Source organism: Macaca nemestrina, chromosome 1 (genome assembly GCF_043159975.1).
Source record: "Macaca nemestrina isolate mMacNem1 chromosome 1, mMacNem.hap1, whole genome shotgun sequence".
In the NCBI taxonomy this organism is placed as follows: Eukaryota; Metazoa; Chordata; class Mammalia; order Primates; family Cercopithecidae; genus Macaca; species Macaca nemestrina.
Genome location: NC_092125.1, coordinates 12,651,871 through 12,675,216, shown reverse-complemented (window position 1 = coordinate 12,675,216; position 23,346 = coordinate 12,651,871). Strand labels below are relative to the sequence as shown.

The 23,346-nt window shown below is 44.9% G+C and overlaps 1 protein-coding gene and 1 long non-coding RNA gene across 8 annotated transcripts in view; one reads left to right on the top strand and one right to left on the bottom strand.

Moving 5' to 3' along the window:
• Positions 1-3,312, bottom strand: part of LOC139357337 (uncharacterized) — a 16,756-nt gene extending 13,444 nt beyond the window's left edge. Inside the window, exon 1 of the long non-coding RNA XR_011610333.1 lies at positions 3,192-3,312. This is a non-coding gene — a long non-coding RNA (uncharacterized lncRNA). The remainder of the gene's footprint in view (positions 1-3,191) is intronic.
• Positions 1-23,346, top strand: part of LOC105474615 (galectin 8) — a 27,839-nt gene extending 4,493 nt beyond the window's left edge. Inside the window, exons 1-12 of one of the 7 annotated variants that reach the window (XM_011729417.3) lie at positions 411-632; positions 1,254-1,344; positions 3,223-3,365; positions 11,285-11,373; positions 12,684-12,894; positions 14,302-14,421; positions 15,692-15,748; positions 16,796-16,822; positions 16,950-17,072; positions 17,589-17,677; positions 18,795-18,960; positions 22,080-23,346. In XM_011729417.3, coding sequence (XP_011727719.2) covers positions 3,321-3,365; positions 11,285-11,373; positions 12,684-12,894; positions 14,302-14,421; positions 15,692-15,748; positions 16,796-16,822; positions 16,950-17,072; positions 17,589-17,677; positions 18,795-18,960; positions 22,080-22,229 — 1,077 coding nt within the window. In that variant the 5' untranslated portion in view covers positions 411-632; positions 1,254-1,344; positions 3,223-3,320 and the 3' untranslated portion in view covers positions 22,230-23,346. Of the gene's footprint in view, positions 1-410; positions 633-853; positions 1,345-3,222; positions 3,366-11,284; positions 11,374-12,683; positions 12,895-14,301; positions 14,422-15,691; positions 15,749-16,795; positions 16,823-16,949; positions 17,073-17,588; positions 17,678-18,794; positions 18,961-22,079 lie in introns of those variants that run through there. The other 6 variants (XM_011729415.3, XM_011729419.2, XM_024790615.2 and 3 more) reach the window with 6 other exon arrangements.

Below are 23,346 nucleotides of genomic sequence, written 5' to 3'. Positions count from 1 at the left end.
GACAGAAAAAACACACGACACACACCAGAAGATAACTATAAATCCAAGGCAGTGTATGTCAAGGGTAAATTCACTTATTCAAATTGGATCTTGAGAAGTGTATCTAACTTGGAAAATGGGTAAGGAGGAGAGAAAAGCAACAGTGAATCAGAACATGAGTTCCCAGTTATGGGACTTGTAATGAATTCCTCGATTAAAATAAAAAGTAATGAAAACAAAAGCCAAGGAGGAGAAAGCCCATGTTGGTGACACTAAAATATATCTTTCCAAACAAATGTGGATAAAAGTTAAGTAGAGAAGATGAGAACTTTGAGGTCCCTAACACAAAACAAACAATAAGCAGCAAGCCATTCCAAGTGGCTGACATGACTTTGTTTCAAACTTTATTTATATTTCTGGCTGGTGTGTTTACAGCCAATAGGTCAAACTATCAGTGTAGAGCCCTGAGAAGTTGGGTATTTACGGAGCATCTAATACGCACAGAATTGTGCTCCATACTGCTTAAACTGTTCCCTAAGTGTCCAATTTGGAGAAAACACCCACGCGCAGGGTAACTAGCGAGTGACGCGGAGTGGCTGCGAGTCCATGTTATCACTAACGGATGGGGCGCTTTGAGCTGGGCACAGTCCAAGGTACTGAACCCTTCCCCCAGTTTCGCCTACATCCAGAGGTGTGTACCTTCAAAAAGCAGTGCCTTCAGGTCTCTTCTGGCACTGTCTGGACTCTGTTCCGAGGCAGACGAGGAAGCTGAGAAAACCCTGGCATTGACCCCGTGGACCTGGGCGCCCCGGGAAGGCCAGCGCTGGGTCCAGGCAGGCGGGGCCTGTGCGGTGATCACCCCGGTCCCGGAAAGTCCCAGCCCTGAGCGCCCTCCTAGACCTGGAGGCCTGGAACAGCCAAGTGGACGTTGGCCCACTTGCTGCGGAAGAGAAAGCCTTTCTCTTCTTTCCTTCCCATTTTCCTACCACCTTCCACCCACTCCGCCTTCGGGGCAAAGGCAGCCAGATCCACCCAGGACACATTCTTTGTCCTTATCCTCTGTGCTCTCCCACAGCAAGCCAGTCGCGGTCCAACGCCCCAGAGGCTGTGCAGGAGGCCGAGCTGGGTGGCGATCAGTGGCGGGTCCCTGTCCAAAATCCAGCAGAGCCGCCAGGGACGCTCCATACACAGACGGCGCGGCGCGGGTAGGGTGGGGAGACCACAGCGGGAGAGGCAGGAAGTGAACGAGGACTGACTCCTGTCGCTTCCCGTAGCCGCCCACGGACGCCCCAGCCGGGAACCGGACGGCACCTAGTGGCTGACGAACAACTTGCTCCGTGGAGCGCCTGAAACACCAGTCCTTGGGTGAGTAGCGCGACCCCCGGCCACTGGGACAGTCGCTAGGGGAGTGGCTGCTCTGAGGGCCTCGCCAGTGGAGGATGGCATTCGGATGTCACGCCTCCTAAATCACAATTTGATGGGTGGGACAGTGTCCAGTCCACCCCAACCCGCAGGTCCTCACCGCGGCAGAGCCGGGGCTGGGTGGCGGGGACGCTGCCTCTGCAGGCGAGGCTGCTCCGGGGCATAAGGGGTTATCAGGAGTCGCGGCCTTTCTTGTACATCCCTGGCTGGAGTCAGGCTGTTTGTCCTGGGGTGTCTCCTCGCTGCAAATCCACCGCACCTGTGCTGCTTTCTACCCTGTTCCCTCCTAACCTGAGGCCTAGAGCCACCTTCAAGTGGAGGAATCTGGGGAAGCTGCCGTCCCGGAATTTGTAGTGACATTGCTTTCCCTGCCTCTGACACGCGCTTTAGGATGCCGAGTCATTTGACTGCAGTATTAAACATTACAAAGGGCAAGTCATGTGACTTCCTTTGACCCTACGTGAAACTTAAGTGATGGCTTCTTGTGATGCATACGAAGTGGTCATGCTGGCGGGACCTGTCCCTGGGGATACTTCAGGGGTTGCGTGATTTAATGCAAGCCGATGATTTAAATTGGGTCACTCGCTGGTTATCACACATGTGTATGGCAACTCGGCATCCATTCTTTTTGCTCTTGTTCTTGCTTCCTGTATTGAGTCACGGAGCCAGAGTTTTGAGGTTTTGACTAACGAATTAAGTTAATGACATAGACTGGGGTTATATTTAGGTGGTAAACCAAGAGGGGTACAGTTTTTTTCTTAATAAAGAAAAAGTAATAGATTTGATCGGTGTGTATTGTTGGTGTGCGGTATAATGACAATTGCTGGAAGTAAAATACAGGAAGCTCTAGTTTCGTTTCCCCTTTAGTTCTGCTTAAAGTCATCGAGTTTTTCCTAGAGTTATTAAATGTAGTGTCCATGGGTGCTTTTATCTTTAAAAATGTGGCTAATGCTTTCCAACACTCCCCTGCCCTGTGATTTTTTTTTTTAAAGCAGCAGAGAAAATTGTATCTTAATAGTATTAAAATTATTGGATTTCCACACCTTGATTTGTTTAAATTGGAGGAAGAAGAGCAGTTCTTTTTATTCACAATAATAATAGCTAACATAGCACTTACTCTTTCACTATTTTATTAACTCAATCCTCAGAACAAACCAATGATGTGAATACTGTAATTATTGTCCTTTTATGGAAGTGAAAAGTGAAATGAATACCTCTGATAATTGTACAGGACTGTTTGATTAGTAATTGCCATTAATTAATTAGTTTGTTTTTTTGAGATGGAGCCTCGTTCTGTTGCCCAGGCTGGAGTGCAGTGGCACGATCTTGACTCACTTCAACCTCCACCTCCCAGGTTTAAGCAATTCTCCTGTCTCAGCCTCCTGAGTAGCTGGGACTGCAGGTGCATGCCACCACATCTGGCTAATTTTTGTATTTTTAGTAGAGATGGGATTTCACCATATTGTTCAGGCTGGTCTCGAACTCCTGACCTCAGGTGATCCACCCGCCTTGGCCTCCCAAAGTGCTGGGATTACAGGCGTGAGCCACCATGCCTGGCCTATTTTAGTATTTTTAATAATAAATTCCATGTTAGAAATTTTCTACTGATGTATTTTCTAAGTCAGTATTTCCTACACTCACAATCCAAAATTGTTTAGTATATGAGCACACTGGTAAGAATGGGAGGCAGATCTTTGATTGTAATCACATTCTATTATTTGGTAAATATCAGTAACAATATATAATTTACATTGTAAAATAGGATATGAAGAAAAATGCTACATGCTTACTTTTCTTTTCCTCTGTTTTTACTTTACACAGGGCCAGTGCCTCAGTTTCAATCCAGGTAATCTTTAAATGAAACTGGCCTAAAATCTCAGGTCATACACGAAGAGACTCCAACAAGAAGCTGGAAAAGAATGATGTTGTCATTAAACAACCTCCAGAATATCATCTATAACCCGGTAACTGAGTTCTAGAAAATAACGTTTTACCTATGCCAGGATTGAGAGCAGATCCAATAGAATATTAATTATCCATTGGGAGACAGGGCAAAAATAAAAGCCAGTGAACATATTTAAAGCACCTACTATGTAATAGGGATGGTGGTGGGCGCTGACTACAAAACAGCTGTTGTCCTCTAGTGGAGGAAGAAGTCACAATGGCAATATGATGTGATGAAACAGTGTTATAAACAGGGAACGTTTGGGTAGAGTGGAGGGAATGCCAACTTTTGGTAATGGGAGGAGGCTCAGCTAATCATAAATTTTAGTTTTTAAAGGCAAATGGATTTCTTACTCTACAAGTTTTTCATTTTCTTTTTTAATTAGAGCTGTCCATGAGAAGTTAATGTCTCGATCTTTCCCTCAGCCTTTCAAATACTGCTTGGCACTTGAGCAGGGAAAATGTCAAAAGCCAGTGGGGAGACGGAGAGTGAGAAGTAGTAAAGGGTCTCGTGCAGTTCAGGCTGGTCCTAGAACCCCTGAATGACTGTAATTGCTGGAAATTGCCCTGTAATCCTAAGCAGTAAAGAGCTTGTTTTAGTTTTATGTGGTGGTGAGAATCTTTAGGAATGTCTAGTTTCCACTTATTTGAAGCTGAATCCTGATTTGAGGTCTGGGAAAGGACAGCCACTTTTTTAGTAAACCCCCTAGAAGATTCTTGGGCAAAAGGAAGGGCGAGAATCCTTGAAATAAGGCCCTAAACCAGTTTTGTTAGTGTGTGTGGGTTCAAGTTTTTGTCATTTACTTTATAGCTGTAATTCCTTTTTCCCTAAGTTTTAATGTCATTGTGTAAGAATGAGGTATCACTGCTGTATCAAGCAAAGTCAGTTTTAGGAGAAATAGCCGTACAGTGGCAGTAAGTTTTAAAAAGATGACTTCCTGAAATGGAAGCTAGTGAGACATTTAAGATGACTTTGTGCATGTTAGAGTGAAAAACATCTCAAGGTTGTAAACTGATTTCCTGCAAAGATCTTTAAAAAACAACAACAAACTAGGCTGCCTGCCGGGGGTATCTGAAGTTTCATTTTGGCTCAAGCTGGGAGAATGGATGAAGGTTACACTGTTCAATTCTGCCCTTCACACAGAAAAGAAGATACTTTCATAGACACAATACCTGCATATCTTGATTCTCTCATACTGATGATTCCTGTAGTTTCTGCGGTCAGTACTCTCAACTATTGAGGTGGAACAAAAATAAGTAGACTTCATTTCCTGAGGAAGGGGATCTGGAGAAGTCAAGTTCTGCTCCAGGGCAGAAAATGCCTTCGCTCCTGTGGCATGGTCTGGATGCTGTTCTGAGGATAATGCGTTTCCAAGGGAGATATTTTTGGCAAATAGCTTTTTTTTCTTTCTTTTTAAATTTCTCTATTTTTTAATCAGTTCTCACAAAAGAGTAGGAAAGGTTAGAGGTAGAAAGACTGAACTGAATGGCAAAAACATTTTGCTCTGTCTTTAAATTTCACTACTGTAAAATATTTATAGTATTAAGGGCCCGTATTGCACTGAATTTCTTTCATTTGTAGCTAGTTGCCCTTTCAATGTTCCACAAAAAAAGGCTGTAAATAACTTATTTTATTTATTCAATTAATTTAAAAAGATTTTTTTTTGAGACGTAGTTTCCCTCTGTTTGCCCAGGCTGGAGTGAAATGACGGAATCTCGGTTCACTGCAATTTCTGCTTCCTGGGTTCAAGCAATTCTAGTGCCTGAGCCTCCTGAGTAGCCGGGACTACAGGCACCGGCTACCATGCCCAGATAATTTTTGTGTTTTTAGTAGATACAAGGTTTCACCATGTTGGCCAGGCTGGTCTCAAACTTCTGACCTCAGGTGATCTGCCCATCTTGGCCTCCAAAAGTGCTGGGATTACAGGCGTGAGGCACCGTGCCTGGCCAACTTAGTTATTTAATCAATTAGTATATTTTATAAGCTAGACTTAGGAAAACTGTTTTCAGCCAGGCGCAGTGGCTCACACCTGTAATCCCAACACTTTGGGAGGCTGAGGCAGGTGGATCATGAGGTCAGGAGTTCAAGATCAGCCTGGCCAAAATGGTGAAACTAAATACAAAATTATTTTTTGTATTTCTACTAAAAAATAAAAAATTAGCAAGGCGTGGTGGTGGCCTCCTGTAGTCCCAGCTACTCGGGAGGCTGAGGCAGGAGAATCGCTTGAACCTGGGAGGCGGAGGTTGCAGTGAGCCAAGATGGTGCCACTGCACTCCAGCCTGGGTGACAGAGTGAGACTCTATCTCCAAACAAACAAACAAACAAACAAAACACACACATACACACAAAACCTGTTTTCTTGAATCATGGTTATTTTGTTACTGATAGGTTTAATGAGTAAATATTGATTGAGTGTCAGTATTCTTTATTAGGCATTATAAACACATCACCACTTTTTAATTTTTATTTCATTAATCTTTCCAATTTTTTTTTTTTTTTTTTTTTTTTTTTTTTTTTTTTAAGACAGAGGCTCGCTCTGTCACCCAGGCTGGAGTGGAGTGGTGCAATCTTACCCCACTGCAACCTCCACCTCCTGGGCTCAGCCTCACAAATAGCTGGGACTACAGGCATGCACCACCATGCCTGGCTAATTTTTGTATTTTTTTTCGGTAGAGACAGAGTTTTGCCATGTTTCTCAGTCTGGTCAAGCACTCCTCCTGCCTTGGCCTCCCAAAGTGTTGGTATTACAGGCATGAGCCGCCATGCCTGGCCTATTTCTAATATTTTGGTCCACATTGGTGTTAGACCAACTGTCCACATTAAGTTTTCTTGGAAAAGATGAAGTAAATATTGTGACTGGCCTATGTATTTTTTTCCCTATTTAGTATATTTCTTTGACTAGTTCAACTGATAGAATTCCAAGACTTAGTCAGGCTCTAAGGCTGGGTCCAGAGGCTCACGCCTGTAATTCCAGTACTGTGGGAGGCCAAGGCTAGTGGATCACTTGAGCCCAGGAGTTCAAGACCAGTTTGAGCAACATAGGTGAGACCTTGTCTCTCTATAAAAATACAAAAATTAGCTGGGCATTGTGGTGCACATCTGTAGTCCTACGAGGAAGGCTGAGGTGGGAGGATTGCTTGAGCCCAGGAGGTTGAGGCTGCAGTGAGTAGTGAGTGTGGACTCTGTGCTCCAGTCTGGGTGACAGAGCAAGAACCAAGCTCAAAAATAAAAATAACTCAGAGGCCGGGCGCGGTGACTCACGCCTGTAATCCCAGCACTTTGGGAAGCCGAGGCGGGAGGATCACTTGAGGTCAGGAGTCGAGACCAGCCTAACATAGTGAAACCCTGTCTCTACTAAAAATACAAAAATTAGCCAGGCATGGTGGCGGGGGCCTGTAATCCCAGCTACATGGGAGGTTGAGGCAGGAGAATTGCTTGAACTTGGGAGGTGGAGGTTGCAGTGAGCTGAGATTATACAAGTGCACTGCAGCCTAGGCGACAGAGCGATACTTCATCAGAAAGAGAGAAGAGAGAAGAGAGAAGAGAGAGAGAGAAAAGAAAGAAAGAAAGGAAAGAAAGAAAGAGGAGGAGGAGGGGAGGGAAGGAAGGAGGGAGGGAGGGAGGGTGGGAGGAAGGAAGGAAGGCAGGCAGGCAGGCTTCCTTTTCTGGTTTTTTTTTTTTTTTTCCCTTTTCTTTTATTTATTTATTTTTTTTAAGAGACGGAGGCTTGCTCTGTTGCCCAGGCTGGAGTGCAGTGGTGTGATCTCATCTCACTGCCACCTCCGCCTCTTGGGTTCTAGCAATTCTCCTGCCTCAGCCTCCCGAGTAGCTGGGACTACAGGTGCACACCGCCACGCCCAGCTAATTGTTATTTTGTGTTTTAGTAGAGACAGGGTTTCACCATGTTGCCCAGGCTGGTCTCGAACTCCTGAGCTCAAGCAGTCCGCCCGCCTTGGCCTCCCAAAGTGCTAGGATTAGAGGCGTGAGCTACCGTGCCTGGCTGCTTCCTTTTCTTTCTATTGAATTTGAATGAATAATTTGGAAGACAGTATCTTTACTTCATACCAGGAATGCTGTCAGTGAAATTCCTTGTTTAGCAGTTCATTATCTACCTATATATTTTATTTTTCTTGTTGTTTATAGAGTTCTTAAGGTATGATTAAATGCTAGCTGGTTAAGAAATTATTTAGAAATGAAACAGAATTGGTTGTTACTCTAAACCCCCTCTTTTTTTTTTTTTTTTGAGGCAGAGTTTTGCTCTTGTTGCCCAGGTTGGAGTGCAATGGCCTGATCTCAGTTCACTGCAGCCTCTGTCTCCCGCGTTCAAGTGATTCTCCTGCCTTAGTCTCCTGAGTAGCTGGGATTACAGTCATGGGCCACCACGCCCAGCTAATTTTGTATTTTTAGTAGAGACGGGGTTTCTCCATGTTGGTCAGGCTGGTCTTCAACTCCCAACCTCAAGTGATCCGCCACCTCCCAAAATGCTGGGATTACAGGTGTGAGCCACCATGCCTGGACCCCATTTTTTTTTTAAAGATGTTGAATTGGTCAGAGTTTGTAGTTACAAGCAACAGAAGCCAACTCTTTAAGCAGAAAAGGAATTTGCTAAATGATAGTGCGACTGGGAGAATAGGTAGCCACAGATATACAAGCATGCTATAGGACCGTTCCCATGAAGAGGCATCTGTTGTCACCACTGGACACAGATGGTACTGTGTCTCTGCTACTTTACCAATGCCACTGCTGTCTCTGACCCCAGATGTAGCCCCCTCTGACCCTGGATGTAGCTCCCTCTGGCCCCAGATGTAGCTCCCTCTGACCCTGGATGTAGCCCCCTCTGACCCTGGATGTAGCTGCCTCTGACCCCGGATGTAGCTCCCTCTGACCCTGGATGTAGCTGCCTCTGACCCTGGATGTAACTTTCTCCAACCCCAAATACAGCTGCTGCCCCCTTGCCAGAGTGAATACTGCATCATTGTGGCTGCTTCTTGTCACTGGTTCTTACTTAAAATCTGAGCTGGAAATTCTAATTGGCAGTTTTGTCCCCTGCTCTTACCTTGTTGCAGTCTAGATGAGGTCTTATGTTCATAAGGTAGGGGATTTTCCAGATATGGAAGGGGATACCAATTTTCAGCAGCCAAACAGAGTATCACATTTTCGCTCTAATTATGTTTCCTGGGTGTCTGACTCTTACGCTTCTTTCTAGCTGCAGTCTGCCTAATAGAGAGCCTTGCATCCAGAAGCTCATTACCTCCCAAAGCAACCCCAGCACTTTGGGAGAATCACTTTGAGCCCAGGAGTTCGAGACCAGCCCAGCAACATGGCAAAACCCCGTCTCTACTAAAAATACAAAAAATTAGCTGGGCATCCCAGCTACTTGGAAGGCTGAGGCAGGAGAATGGCTTGAACCCGGGTGGTGGAGGTTGCAGTGAGCTGAGATCATGCCACTGCACTCTAGCCTGGGGTTTTTTTTTTTTAAGACTCTGTCTTAAAAAAAAAAAAAAAAGTGATGGGAATAGATTGTTTTGTCTCAAAAAGCTCTTTCCAGCTCTAAAATTAAACATATAATTAAAAATATTTTTGTGGTTATAAAAATGTCGATGCTTGCCGGGCGCGGTGGCTCAAGCCTGTAATCCTAGCACTTTGGGAGGCCGAGACGGGTGGATCACGAGGTCAGGAGATCGAGACCATCCTGGCTAACACGGTGAAACCCCGTCTCTACTAAAAAATACAAAAAACTAGCCGGGCGAGGTGGCAGGCGCCTGTAGTCCCAGCTACTCGGGAGGCTGAGGCAGGAGAATGGCATGAACCCGGGAGGCAGAGCTTGCAGTGAGCTGAGATCCGGCCACTGCACTCCAGCCTGGGCGACAGAGCTAGACTCCGTCTCAAAAAAAAAAAAAAAAAAAAAGTAAAAATATCGATGCTTATTATAGACATCTGCAAAGTAAGAAAGTATATAAAGAAAAAAATTAAAATCCCATCCTCCCCCATGAAAACTATTGTTATCATTTTTGGCTGACTTCTTTAGTGTTTTTCTTTTTTTAATTTTGAATTTTTTTGAGTATGTAGTAGGTATATCTATTTATGGGGTATATGGGGTATTTTGATACAGGATACGATGTGATTAATTAGCAAGGTTTTCTTTTTAATGCTCGTATTTATTTAGTTGAAATCATACTATATATGCCTTTATAGATTACTTTCTCACTTAATTACTAAAATTTGTGTTATTACATATTTCGCATAAATATAATTTTAACATGAAATTTGAAGTTATAAAAACCTCTCGTTTTATTAAGAGATTAACGCTATGAAACATGCTGCTATATATTTTTGGAACCAGCTGTGACCCAAAAGATCAAGGTAGGGATGTAGGTCCTTCCCCATTCTCTACACACAAAATCAGCTACCCTGATGTGCAGCTGTAGCCCCAGTGTACACTCTCTGTTGTATTTTTTGTTCTCTGATGTCATGGGCCTTCCACCCTACTCCTAGCAATTGCTATGACAGCAAATAGATAACTGGCTTCCATAATTTCCCATCTTATTGCCTAAGGCAACAGGGAGCTTGTGGGCTCAGCTTGCAGTTCAGCAGCTGCTTTGTTGCCTCTCCTCTATAGGTATGAGGCCTGCCAGAGCCCACTTTTCAGACAGGTGAGAGTTCGTTCATTCACTATGCAATTACCGATCGTCTCTGGACCTCTCTCCTGGGGAGGTAAAGGTGATGAGCCAGTCCTGTCCCCTGCAGCCCACAGTCTAGGCAAACCGACACTCAAACAAACAGAATCCAAAGCGTTCTCACGAAGCCTCTGAGAGGGGCTGCCTCAGTCACCGAGGGAGCTTGAAGAGGGCTCCACAGAGGAGGCTGTGCCTGAAGTCGATTTCAGTTTAGGAGCTACCAATTGATAATCACTTTTCTGTGGCCCGTCTTATTTTATTTCTTATTTCTTGACAATCAGAAGTACCTTGGGTAGGTTTTACCGTGCACATCATAATTTGGGTGAGCTTGGTGTGAGGTGTAACGGTGTGTGGGCTGCGCATCCTGGTCAGATGCTCCAGATGGAGGCAGATGGCTGTGATGCAGGAGAGGCAGCCACACAGCACAGGTCCCCAGCCAGTGGACTGGGAGGACATTGTGGTCATCTCTGGAGAAGGGGAATGACAAGATCTGGTAGTGTGGCAGGTCCCAGAAGAAAAGGGCTGGGTTCTGGGCAGTGACGGTGCAGGTTGAGACCTGAATACTGGGTGGGGCCAACTGTAAGAGCCCACGCCTGCAGACTGGACTGGTGCAAGGTAGGTGGATGCCGTGTCTTGAAGACCCACAGGCACCCACTCTTCCTCATGATCATGCAGTTCTCTGGTTTCTCACAGTGCAGTCTGGGTTGCAGTCTGGGAGTCCAGCGGAGAAGAGCAGGCCCTGGAATCCCAGGTGTGGGGGTGTGGCTTAACTTGGAGCTTCCTTCAGAGGCAGTGAGTGCTTGTCATCGTCTCCATCAGCATTGGCTTTTGGGCCTAGTGTGGCCTTGAACTTTCTGTTGGGATCAGCAGTGGAACAGTGGGAAAAGGAATGAGTAGACATGGCATTGCAACAACTGTTTTTTGTTTTTTTTTTTTCTATTATAATTATCATATTAAGCAGAAGTTTTGCTTCACAAACTCTCAGCCAGATACAAACTACTGTGAATAATATTTCATATCTTGTGTCTCTTTCCAAAGTGACATAGTGGTTTGCAGCTATTGCAAATATCCTGGCCATGCGGTTCCTTTTTATAGCTGTTTGAATAGGAAAGATGACTTGGAAAATGCTGGATTCTGAGCAGATTTATGTGCAGCCTTAAAAAACGTAGTTTTTCTCTATCAATAATGAGTTTGGATTGTAATTGCTTAGAAAGTAATGTTGTTTATGTAAATGTACATTTGTTAAATTTTTTTTTCTTAGGTAATCCCGTATGTTGGCACCATTCCTGATCAGTTGGATCCTGGAACTTTGATTGTAATACGTGGGCATGTTCCTAGTGATGCAGACAGGTAAAATCATTGTGCTGAAGGAAGGAGCATGAATAAGCTGTCTTTTTGTGATTGTGGAACGATAACAAAGAGTAATGTGGGAGAGACCATTTGATACTTTGAGGCCTAATTTGCTTTCGTCAGCATCCCTGGCCAAGGTGCTGAGGAGCGTGGAATGAATGACTAAATAAAGGTTATTGGGATTTATTTCATTGCTGTAAGTCTGATTTCAGTATAAAAAATTAGAACTATCAGCTGGATGTGGTGACTTACACATGCTTTTCCAGCACTTTGGGAGGCCAAGGTGGGAGGACTGTTAGAGGCCAGGAGTTTGAGACCAGCCTGGGCAACATAGTGAGACCCTCCCATCTGTTAAAAAAAAAAAAATTAAAAAAAAAAATTAACTGGGCATAGTGGTGTGCGCCTGTAGTTCCAGCTACTCAGGGGGCTCAGGTAGGAGGATCACTTGATCCCAGGAGTTTGAGGTTGCAGTGAGCTGTGATCAAGCCACTGCACTCCAGACTGGGTGACAAAAAAAAAAAGAGAAAAAGAAAAAAAGAATTAGGTATGTCATTAAAGAAAGGAATTGTGGTCAGATGACAGGGATAGTCTAGTTGTAGTCTGACATTCCCACAGCATCACAGAAGATCCAGTTCAGATGGTTTTACTGAATACTTGCTTTGGATGCAAGCTGTGGTATCGTTAGTGTTGGGCTTGGCTCTGTGTACCTAACACCTGAAGAGCAGTGGTTTAAGTGAGATGTGAAAATTAAGTCTCAAGGAGACAGCCCAGGCCTTTCAGTCAACTCCTTCAAGTCGTTAGAGAAGGAGACTCCTTCCAGCTCACCACTCTGCTATCTTGAGGGTGAGGTGAGGTCCCTTTTCCCGTTATCCTTGGCAGCTAGATTTCCAGCCCTCACCTCTGTGCTTTGGGTAGCTGGATGGGTGCACATGGTGTTTGCGGGGAAGCAGAGATGAACAAAAGGCAAGTGCTTGCTGACTTTGAAGGCAGTTTCCAGTAGTCTTCCCTGAGCCCTTCACTTCCATCTTATCAGCAGAGCTTTAGCTGCACAGGCAGGCCTAGCTGCAAGGAAGGCTGGGAAAGGTAGGTTTTTATTCTGGGCAGATTCAGACCCATTTCAAACTCGGGGGCTGTGTTACTGAGGAAGACAGAAAAGAAGATTAGGCAGCCAGCTCTTTCGGCCTCATAGTGAATGAACGAGGAGGGATCCGTCAGTCCGGTCACTGGGCCTGGAGTGTAGTGCCTGCTGGGCCGTTCGCGGGAGCTTTCCTTTCTGAGCACTCTTGGGGCCCCTGTGTCTTCCCTCATAGATTCCAGGTGGATCTGCAGTATGGCAGCAGCGTGAAACCTCGCGCCGACGTGGCCTTTCATTTCAATCCTCGTTTCAAAAGGGCCGGCTGCATTGTTTGCAATACTTTGATAAAAGAAAAATGGGGACGGGAAGAGATCACCTATGACACGCCTTTCAAAAGAGAGAAGTCTTTTGAGATCGTGATTATGGTGCTGAAGGACAAATTCCAGGTAGGTTTTGGAGAGGACCAGGTTGAGTCCTCATGAGCGAGCGGGACTGCACAGGGGCGCTTTTCACGTTTGTGAGCCCGGCCTTATATTTCCTACACCTGAGACATGGTTTGTTTGGCTTTGTAGTTTTTCTCCATAAAAGGACCAGGAAGGCACCTAAATGTGAGGTGTGGCACCACTACTCTCCAGCCAGTTGTTGCCGTGCAGAAATATGGTCCATTGTGACCAGATCTTTTTATTAGATCCTGTTTCTCCTAGCAGGGCTGAGTTCTGAATTGACACAGTATTATGTTAATGATGGGAGGGTAAGTTATAATATAACCGCCACCATCCGAAGAGCTAACAAGGGCAATCCTAGCATAGAAATCAGAAGGGTTTTATAAATTCAAGTCTTGCCACAAGATAGTTCTGTAGGATCGAGAGTTTAGATCCAGAGGAGATCCTAGAAATCCTTGATGTCACTTCCATCTCTGGCTTCATGGAGTGTCTTATACCTAGCGCGTATGTGTACGGTTGAATTTGGTCCTAGAGGCTCTTACACCGGCTGGCACTCCGGCCTGTGGAGCTTTCCCAGAGTAGAGGTTTGTACCAATGTGAGAACAGACCCACATGTCTTTGGCACAGATCCTTTCTGATCTTTAGGATACCGCTCCCGCCCAAAAATCTTTCTGAATCTCCCAAACTCCATTCACCTCTCCCTTCTCTGGCCTTTCCAGCCGTGTCTGTATCATTCTTTTTAACCATTTTTTAACAGTTGTGCTTTGGCTTGATGTGTTTATTTTGCCCCCACAATGGGATTTGAAGCTTCTTGAGTCAGAGACTGTATTGTATGCTGCTTGCGTTTTCTGCCTATAACCTAACCTGGTACCTGGCATTTGAGAGGGAGGGAGGAGGAGCAACGTAGAGTGCTGAGGACCTGCGGAAGCTACTTTCTCGTCATCTTGCTACTGTAGTCTGTTGAGGTAGAGATTGTTCCTACTTCAGAATATGAAAACCGAATCTTAAAAATATGTTGAGTAACTTGTCCATATTAGTTTTATTTAGCAAAGTCAACAGATTTTGATCTTTAACCTGGGTTCACGACCTCCAGGGCACCTGTGCCTGGGCTTCCAGGAGACCTTCGAACCCAGATGTCTCACATGTGTGCAGAGGCTCACAGAGGCACACGCACCTGTATTTGTGACTGCGTGTTTGTCTGGGGAGAGACAGTTCCTGGTGCTTAATCAGATCAGGAACTCGAAGTTCAGAAGCACTGCTAGTGTTTTGGGTGCTTTTGGTTACAATGTGGTCAGATGTGTGTGGAGACCTGTGGGAAAGGGTATAAAATTGGATGCAAGGAAACATCTGGATAAGAAGTTAATTTATTAACTTCTTTTTTGGGGGGGGTTGTCTTCTGTATCTTCCTAGGTGGCTGTAAATGGAAAACATACTCTGCTCTATGGCCACAGGATCGGCACAGAGAAAATAGACACTCTGGGCATTTATGGCAAAGTGAATATTCACTCCATTGGTTTTAGATTCAGCTCGGTGAGTGACCTGCCACAGCTTGGGGTCTTTTATGAGGATGGTTTTTGATGAGATGGTAGAAAAAGTCTTCAAATAACACTTCTATTGACATAAAAAGGACGGCTCTCCCTGATTGCAGTATTAATTTTTTGGAAGTGAACTATTCACACTAGCAGAAGGGTTTTTATCAGCCAGCGCTTCATTGTCTGTAGGATCTCAAATCTCATGTGGTTTTAGCAAAACACACATTGTTTTTAGCTGGGTAGTGGCTATTGCCTTTGCATGGGTGTAAAATGGACTATTTCCATAAGAGAGTTTCCTAGACTGGGAGTGTCTGAGTCAAAGAGCACAGTCATGTGTTGCATAAGGACAGTTCAATGATGAACTGCACATACAACAGTGGTCCCATAAGCTTGTCATACTGTATTTTTACTGTACCTTTTCTATGTTTAGATAAGTTTATATGCACAAATACTTACTATCCCGCTCTGGTTGCCTACAGAATTCAGTACAGTGCATGCTGTACAGATTCACTGTCCAGGAGCAACAGGCCACACCCTATAGCCTAGGTGTGTAGTAGGCAGTACCATCTAAGGTTGTTAAGTAATATTCTGTGATGTTCGCACGATGACAAAAATCACCTAAGGACACATTTCTCAGAACGTACCCCCTTCGGCCAGGCACAGTGGCTCACACCTGTAATCCCAGCACTTTGGGAGGCCAAGGAGGGCGGATCACGAGGTCAGGAGATCGAGACCATCCTGGCTAACATGGTGAAACCCCGTCTCTACGAAAAATACAAAAATTTAGCCGGGCGTGGTGGCGGGTGCCTGTAGTCCCAGCTACTCGGGAGGCTGAGGCAGGAGAATGGCGTGAGCCCAGGAGGCGGAGCTTGCAGTGAGCCAAGATTGCAAGTGCCACTGTACTCCAGCGACAGACTCTGTCTAAAAAAAAAAAAAAAAAAAAGAATGTACCCTCTTGGTTAAGCAACACGTGACTGTATTTGCATTGAACATTTTGATAGATACTAACTCACCCTTCTTCACGAGGATAAAAACAATTTGCATTCTCAGCCGCCATCTTCCCACCTTCTTGTTGACATTACCTCTTATTCTGTGTAATGTTTGCCAATCTGATGGGGGCCGGAAAGGACCCCAGTGTTAAGTGTATTTTTGGATCATAGTTTTCAAGCATATTTTTAGTACCATTTATAATTTTTTGATATGTCAAACAGATTATATATAGAAAATATTTTCTACTGGATGTTACAAATTAATCTTTATTTTCTCAGGATTTACAGAGTACCCAAGCATCTGGTCTGGAACTGACAGAGATAAGTAGAGAAAAGGTAAATACTAAATCTTTTAATGAGCCACTGGTTCAAAAATGTTGTTTTAGCTCTCATATAAATGAAGTGGCAAGAAGACTGGGTTTTTGAAAATTATGCTTTTAGAACGCAAGTAATCATTTGAAAATTGAGATCCATACTTGTGGTGCCAGGCACTCAATAAGTTTTTGCTGACGCTTCACCAGTCAGTTTATGTAACTGCCACTCACTGTTCTTATGTAAAAAGAACTCTCTCACTCTTAACTGCTGAATAGTACTGTTCTGGGGTATTTCTGAATATTGAACATCAGCCAGTGCACTGGCAAATGAACTTCCACGTGCATCTTCAACCCCTGGGAGAATAACTGCAATGTAAAAACACGCCGTTATTAATGGAGAAAGTGAGGTCTTACTGACTGGCACGTTCACAACTCACAGACAGAATAGAATCTCAGCATTCTGGGGGCACCTTGGAAAGGACAACTAAGACACGTTTGAAGTTCATGTAGTCCTGGGTAAATGTGGTGGCTCAGGCCTGTAATCCCAGCACTTTGGGAGGCTGAGGTGGAGGATTGCTTGAGCCTAGGAGTTTGAGATCAGCCTGGGCCACATAGGGAGAACCCCATCTCTACAAAAAATTAAATTATCCGGGCATGGTGGCGCATGGCAGTAATCCCAGCTTTGGGAGGCTGAGGTAGGAGGATGACTTGAGCCCAGGAGGTTGAGGCTGCAGTGAGCCATGATTGAGCCACTGCACCCCAGTGTGGGTGACAGAATAAGACCCTATCTCTTAAAAAAAATTTCATATAGTTCTATGAAAAATTATTAATTTATGGTGGAGGATAAAGGACTCAATGAACAGGGATATCAGACTGTCTTCTCAACCTGTGTAGCCCTTCACACCATACCATCCCATCATAAAGCACCAGCTGCCTGGAGGTCACACCAGAGTGGAGCAGGAACGTCCCCGGCTCCGGCCAGGCTCAGCTCAGCACAACCAAGGCTTCATATTATAAACTATAATTCTTCCCCTTCTCACGTTCTTGTGTTTTGTTTCTTTTCCAATAGGTTCCAAAGTCTGGCACGCCCCAGCTTGTGAGTATTTTTGCCTGGGTTATTTCATGTGGAATATTTTATAAAATTGCATAGAAAATGAACAGTTTAAACCTTGGAGGGCAGCTTCATTCATTCCATTCCTTACTGTAGAACTGTTTCCCTACAGCCTAGTAATAGAGGAGACATTTCTAAAATCGTACCCAGAACTGTCTACACCAAGAGCAAAGATTCGACTGTCAATCACAGTTTGACTTGCACCAAAATACCACCTATGAACTATGTGTCAAAGGTTTGAAGAGCCCCCAATTTTCTTAACTCTATATAAAAATTAAGTTGTAATGAGCTGTTACAAGTAACCTGTATCCACAGTAGAAGCCCAAAGCAGCCCCCACTGCATTTGTGTGCTGTCCCTGGACAGATTCGAGCGTCAGCCAGGCCTGCCTCTGAGCCATTCCTGTGTATTTCCTCAGCGCCTCCCAGCTTGGCTGCTTCCCTTGCAAGCAGAACACAGTGCTGCCTCAGACCCCAGGCACAGGGGCCTTCCTGGGGTGTTTCACTCATACAGAGGGCATCGGGTCCCACCCTGTCACTCATTTCATTGTCTAAAATAAATCAGTGAGTGCGTGCCTCGAGCTGGGGACAGTGCTGCTGCAGGAGACCCAGCTGGGACCAAGGCAGACTGTCTCCCCTCCTGGGATTTACAGGGTCATGGCTCTGAAACATTCTCTAGTGTTCTTTGGACACGAGTTTTCCCTGGAGATCACTTTCTGCAGACCTCTTTGTCCTAACTGTGGCTTCTTTTCAGAGCCTGCCATTTGCTGCAAGGTTGAACACCCCCATGGGCCCTGGACGAACTGTCGTCGTTAAAGGAGAAGTGAATACAAATGCCAAAAGGTCAGTATCCTTGGGTGGCAGTCACAGTGCAGATACCTCCGTGCCTGTTACGCCTTCCACCCGTGAGCGGTCTTATGAGCTAGAATTAGGGCTAGTGTCAGAATCTTCATTTCCAAGGTGAGATGATTCAAGCAGGAGGAGGTTAGATTGCTAACAGCTAGTTGGCGGCAGAGCCAAGACTAAAGCCCAGTGTTCTGACGTCACCTTTTTCTGGCCAGACGAGAGAGTAGCATTTTTGTCCACGAGGCCTACCCTTGCCTTGGAGAACTCCAGGGCAGCCCCGTAAAATCAGGCAACATTGTTTTTTCTTTTTTTTTTTTTTTGAGATCGAGCCTCACTGTGTCATCCAGACTGGAGTGCAGTGTCGCAATCCCAGCACACCACAACCTCCGCCCCCTGGGTGTTCAAGCGATTCTCCTACCTCAGCCTCTGGAGTACCTGGGATTACAGGCGCACCACCACGCCCAGCTAGTTTTTGAATTTTTGTATTTTTAGTAGAGACAGGGTTTCACCATGTTGGCCAGGCTGATCTCGAACGCCTGACCTCAAGTGATCCGCCCACTTTGGCCTCCCAAAGTGCTGGGATTACAGGTGTGAGCCACCGCGTCCGGCCCAGGCAACATTTTTTAGGGCCCCTACTGTCATGTGATTTAGAAAATTTCTGCTTTAACAACTTTTTCCAGAGATGTCCAGCCTTCTGAAAGCTTGAAATTAGAGCTATTTCCTAGAAAGTGGCATACTTTCAAGGGAGGAAGGAACACGGGTAGATGATGAAAAGAGAATACCTGCTTGAGAGGATCCCAGGCTCCTGTGGCCTGAAGTAGTCATTTGGTTTAACTGGTGTTAAACCTTCAATTTCTGTCCAGCCTCATCTCAACCTCAACGCTCATTTTAAAGGGTTTTAAATTTTTTTTTTATTTTACAAGTAACAAATTAGTGGAATACTGAGTTTAAAATTTCAACTTCATCTGCATTCCCATGTCCATGTGGACACGTTTCACAGAGTTAGGGTCATAGTTCAAGCCTGGCCATTAACATTGCTGAAACTGCCACTACTCTGTCCTACTTGGTTAATTAAGGTTTGTTGTTTTGTTTTTTTTTTTTCCTTTCTCAAAAGCTTTAATGTTGACCTACTAGCAGGAAAATCAAAGGATATCGCTCTACACTTGAACCCACGCCTGAATATTAAAGCATTTATAAGAAATTCTTTTCTTCAGGAGTCCTGGGGAGAAGAAGAGAGAAATATTACCTCTTTCCCATTTAGTCCTGGGATGTACTTTGAGGTGAGGTTACAGTTTTTGAAAATGGGACAGTACCAAGCATCCTGGGAGCAGGAGTGGGATAAGTGGTCCATTTAAATCAAGTCCTAACTCAGTATGTGGAGGTCGTGTATGTTTTTTGTTTACTTGGAGATTGTAATTTGCCCCATTTTATAATGTGGGCAATCAGTATAAATAGCAAAGCCAGTAGAGTGTCAAATTATGTGCACTGGAATTGACATTTGTCATCATATTAAAATTCCTGTGTAGCCCCATATTGATAGGAATGTAACCAGGAAGCTTGTCTCAGGACTGGAGTCACACATTTAATTGCAGAAGCGGACATGAGGACGTGGAGACCCTAAAACTGCTTGCTTGCACTGGCCATCACCTCCCATCAGGGTAGATGGTTTCAGGTGGCAGTCCTTTCTCCTAAGGAGTTAGTCTTGTTTGTATGTATTCAAGGAAAAATACATCAGTCCCTTGGAGCTAAAAGGCATGTAGTCCCGAGTCCCCAAATAGGTGACTATTGTAACACATACCTTTCCCAAAATATGTTTTTGGGATGCTGAGCAGAGAATCGTCTCCTTGCGATGCGGATGCCGGGTGGTTGGCCAGCCTCACTCACCAGCTCAGGTGCCACTGCCTCACACAGTCACTTAGGGTCATTGGTTTAGGTTATAATTCTACAGCATTTTAAACTGCCACATCCTCTGGACCATGTGGGTTCTTGAGGACTCATCAAAACCCGTTACTAAAAGCATGAGTATCAGGCGGAATAGATAGCAATGTGACATGCGTTATTTATTCCTAAGTTCCAGTCTAATGCAGCGCCCTGGTATGTGGAGCGTAGACAGATGTGGGCTAATCATGGAGGGTTCCCTGGAAATTGTGGATATTGGTTTGGAATTCAGAAAGCTGGGAAGGATGTGGAAGGCTGAAGGTTGGCTTTTCTAGATGTAGGGCTTGATCTGAACAAGTCCTTAGAGTGGGAAGGGCAGCACAGGGTTGCTGGCTTGGCAAGAGTCAAGGCGTAAAGGGTGACGTGGGGTTCGCTGGAGGGAAACAGAGGTGAGCGCTCTAGAAGGAAGTTGAGCCTTGTGGTGGGTGACAGGAAACCAATGACGTAACTTGTTTTGGACCTATCTCGGCCCCAAGTTTGGATTTACTATATTAATATAAAAAAGGACAATAATGATACATTCAAGTAATGCTGAAAGATACTAAGATGAAAATATCTCCAACTTCGTAATTGAAATCGCGCCATGAGGATTAGATGAACCATGTTCCAGGCCATTTTTTTTTGCAGAGACAGTGAAAAGCATGGCTGGCTGAAGGAATGAATAGATGGATGTTGTATGCTTTTGAACAATCATCTTTTCCATTTAATTTTCTAATTCAGGAACAGTAATTATCCTCATGTTGATCACTGTTGACGATTTTCTGTACTGATCGGTCCTTTCCAGGGGCTTCCATCTCTTGCCTTTTAGCTATGCTTGCACTGAGATTATCTCAGGTCTTTCCATTATACCATCACTGTCATTTTAAATCTTCTTGCTGTTTCAAACACACTTTAGTTGTATCTACAGTGTTTTAAAAACAATCTCATTCAGTATTGTAATTTCATCCGTGGGCTCTTCCTCTGGATGGAATCCATGTTCCTCGCAGCTGTTCGGCAGCATCAGATGGTTGTGAGGGATTCTGTTGTTCTGTCTTCTTCTAGGCTGGGGGTCTTGCAAAGGATGTGCCGCCTTTTCATTTGCAGTAGTCTGCTCACCCAGAGGCATGTCATTTCTTTGCCACTTGCTTGTAATTCACTGGCTTTGTACTTGCTCTGATACAGTACAGGTGACTAATTGACTCCCTCTGCTGCCAACTTGGTTTTCCTTCTGAGCGATAGCATGAGGCTGTGTGTTTTGTGTTTTCTTGAGATTTTGTTAAATATATCCAGGGTCCCTTCTACCTGGTTGGAATTGGGATTTCCACCATTCTTGTGGGGACAGAATCTCAGGTTACATCTATTTCCCCAATCCTCTGTAGCCACAGAAGCTTCATTGGCCAGCTCTGTTATCAGAGTGCAGGACTTGAGCTGAAACTTCCTCCCTCCTGATTTTCCTTGGCAGCCCTTTCCACGGCTCCTGTCAAAAGAACGAAAACCCTCAACTTGCCGCTTTGCAGATTCAGGTTTTGTGCTTCATTCTGGCCTCTGGGGGTGGGGCCGGGTTGGCAGCAAGGCTGAGCTGCCCCTCCTTCTTCTGAAGCCTTCATGGGGGGCCAGGAGCACAGGGAGAGCTCAGTGCAAGGCCTCCCAGAGGCCTTCTCAGTGTGCGTGGAAACCCAGCCTGGCACTAGCAGCGTGGCGCCAGCAGTGTAAAGTTGAGGTGTAAAGGTGATGTAAAAGGCTGGTTGTTTTTTTGGTTTTTCATTGTTTGAGTTTTGGGCACAGATGACTGTGAAGGGCAGACACTGCTGATGAATCTGAATGAATCTGCCGGAATGCACAGCACTTCGCACTCATGGGATACCCAGCTTTGATGGCTTTGGACAAACACACTGAGGCTAAGATGTGCTGAGCTTATGGAATCAGGATCACCAAGCAGCTGTAAAAACCCTAGCAAGTGCCTTAAGCTGCTGAAATTTTGTATTAATTGTCTGGCTTGTTCACGATCCTAGCGTTTGAGGCAGAAACGACAGGATCCAAGTCCCTTGGTTCCAGGCTACTAGCTGGAAACAGCATCTCAGTGAACTAGAGCGACCATATTAGGAGTTTTCCTGCTTTAGGAGAGTCCCCAGCATCAGTGAGGAGGGGCAGCACTCCAGCTTTCCAGGAGCAAGGGGCAGGATGCGGCCGAGGGAGAGGGGCTGTTGAGGAAAGGAAGGCCGCAGGCCCTGGGGATGGTGTGAGGCTCCAGACACATCCAGGTCACGTCCCTGGGTGGGATGAGGCAGACAGTGCCACCACCAGGGACACTTTCGTTAGATTAGGGTCTTGGAAGTCACAGAAGGAAGTCAGCAGCAGCAGGCTAGGACTTTTCTACGTATAAAGAAATCAAATGGTTTATTCTGACACCCTGTTAGTGTGTAACACACACAAAATTTTAAACTAAGGGGAACCACTAATGGCATGTTTCCTTTCCTTTCAGATGATAATTTATTGTGATGTTAGAGAATTCAAGGTTGCAGTAAATGGCGTACACAGCCTGGAGTACAAACACAGATTTAAAGAGCTCAGCAGTATTGACACGCTGGAAATTAATGGAGACATCCACTTAGTGGAAGTAAGGAGCTGGTAGCCTACCTGCACAGCTGCTACAAAAACCGAAATACAGAATGGCTTTTGTGATACTGGCCTTGCCAAATCGCATCTCACTGTCATTCTATTGTTTATATTGTTAAAATGAGCTTGTGTGCCCTTCGGTCCTGCTGGGTGTTCTCAGTCCTTGCCATGAAGTATGGCAGTGTCTAGCACTGAATGGGGAAACTGGGGACAGCAACACTTACAACCAGTTAAAGCCACTCTGCCGTCTCTCCTACTTTGGCTGACTCTTCAAGAATCCCATTCAACAAGTATTTATGGAGTACCTACTAGAATACAGTAGCTAACATGTATTGAGCACAGATTTTTTTTTTTTTGGCAAAACTGTGCAAGGAGCTGGCATATACACTTAGTGGTCAAACAGACCAGTATGTTCCCTGTTCTCTTGAGCTTCGACTCTTCTGTGCTCTATTGCTGTGCACTGCTTTTTCTACAGGTATTACATCAACTCTAAGGGGTCCTCTGGGATTAGTTATGCAGCCGTTAAATCACCCGAAGACACTAATTTATCGAAGACACACCTCCTTCCCCGGTGATCACGCTCATAACCAGTACGCTATCATATCCCATCACTGGGAGGACTGATGTTGACTTACATCATTTTCTTTATCACAATAAACATGTGGCTCTATTAGCTGCAAGCTTTACCAAATAATTAGCACGACATCTGAGCACAGCACAGAAATTAAGGCAAAAAAACCAAAGCAGAACAAGGAAATGGTGCTGAAATTAACCTGATGCCAAGCCCAAGACAGCTGATTTCTGTGTATTTGAACTTAGGGCGAATCCGAGTCTACACAGACTCCTACAGAAAGCTTAAGGAAGAGGCAAGATGCATTCAATTTGAAAGGTATTTATGGGCAACAAAGTAAGGTCAGGATTAGACTTCAGGGAGTCATAAGGCAGGCAGTATCAGAAAGTGTACACCAACTAAGAGACCCACCAAGCAGGCAGAGGTAATGCAAACATCTGTTTTGTTCCCATGCAAATCACCACTCAAGGCTTCTGTTCTTAAGATTAGTCCATCATCATTAGCAACTGAGATCAAAGCATTCTTCTGCTTTAAGTGATTAAAATCAAACCTGTATCAGCAA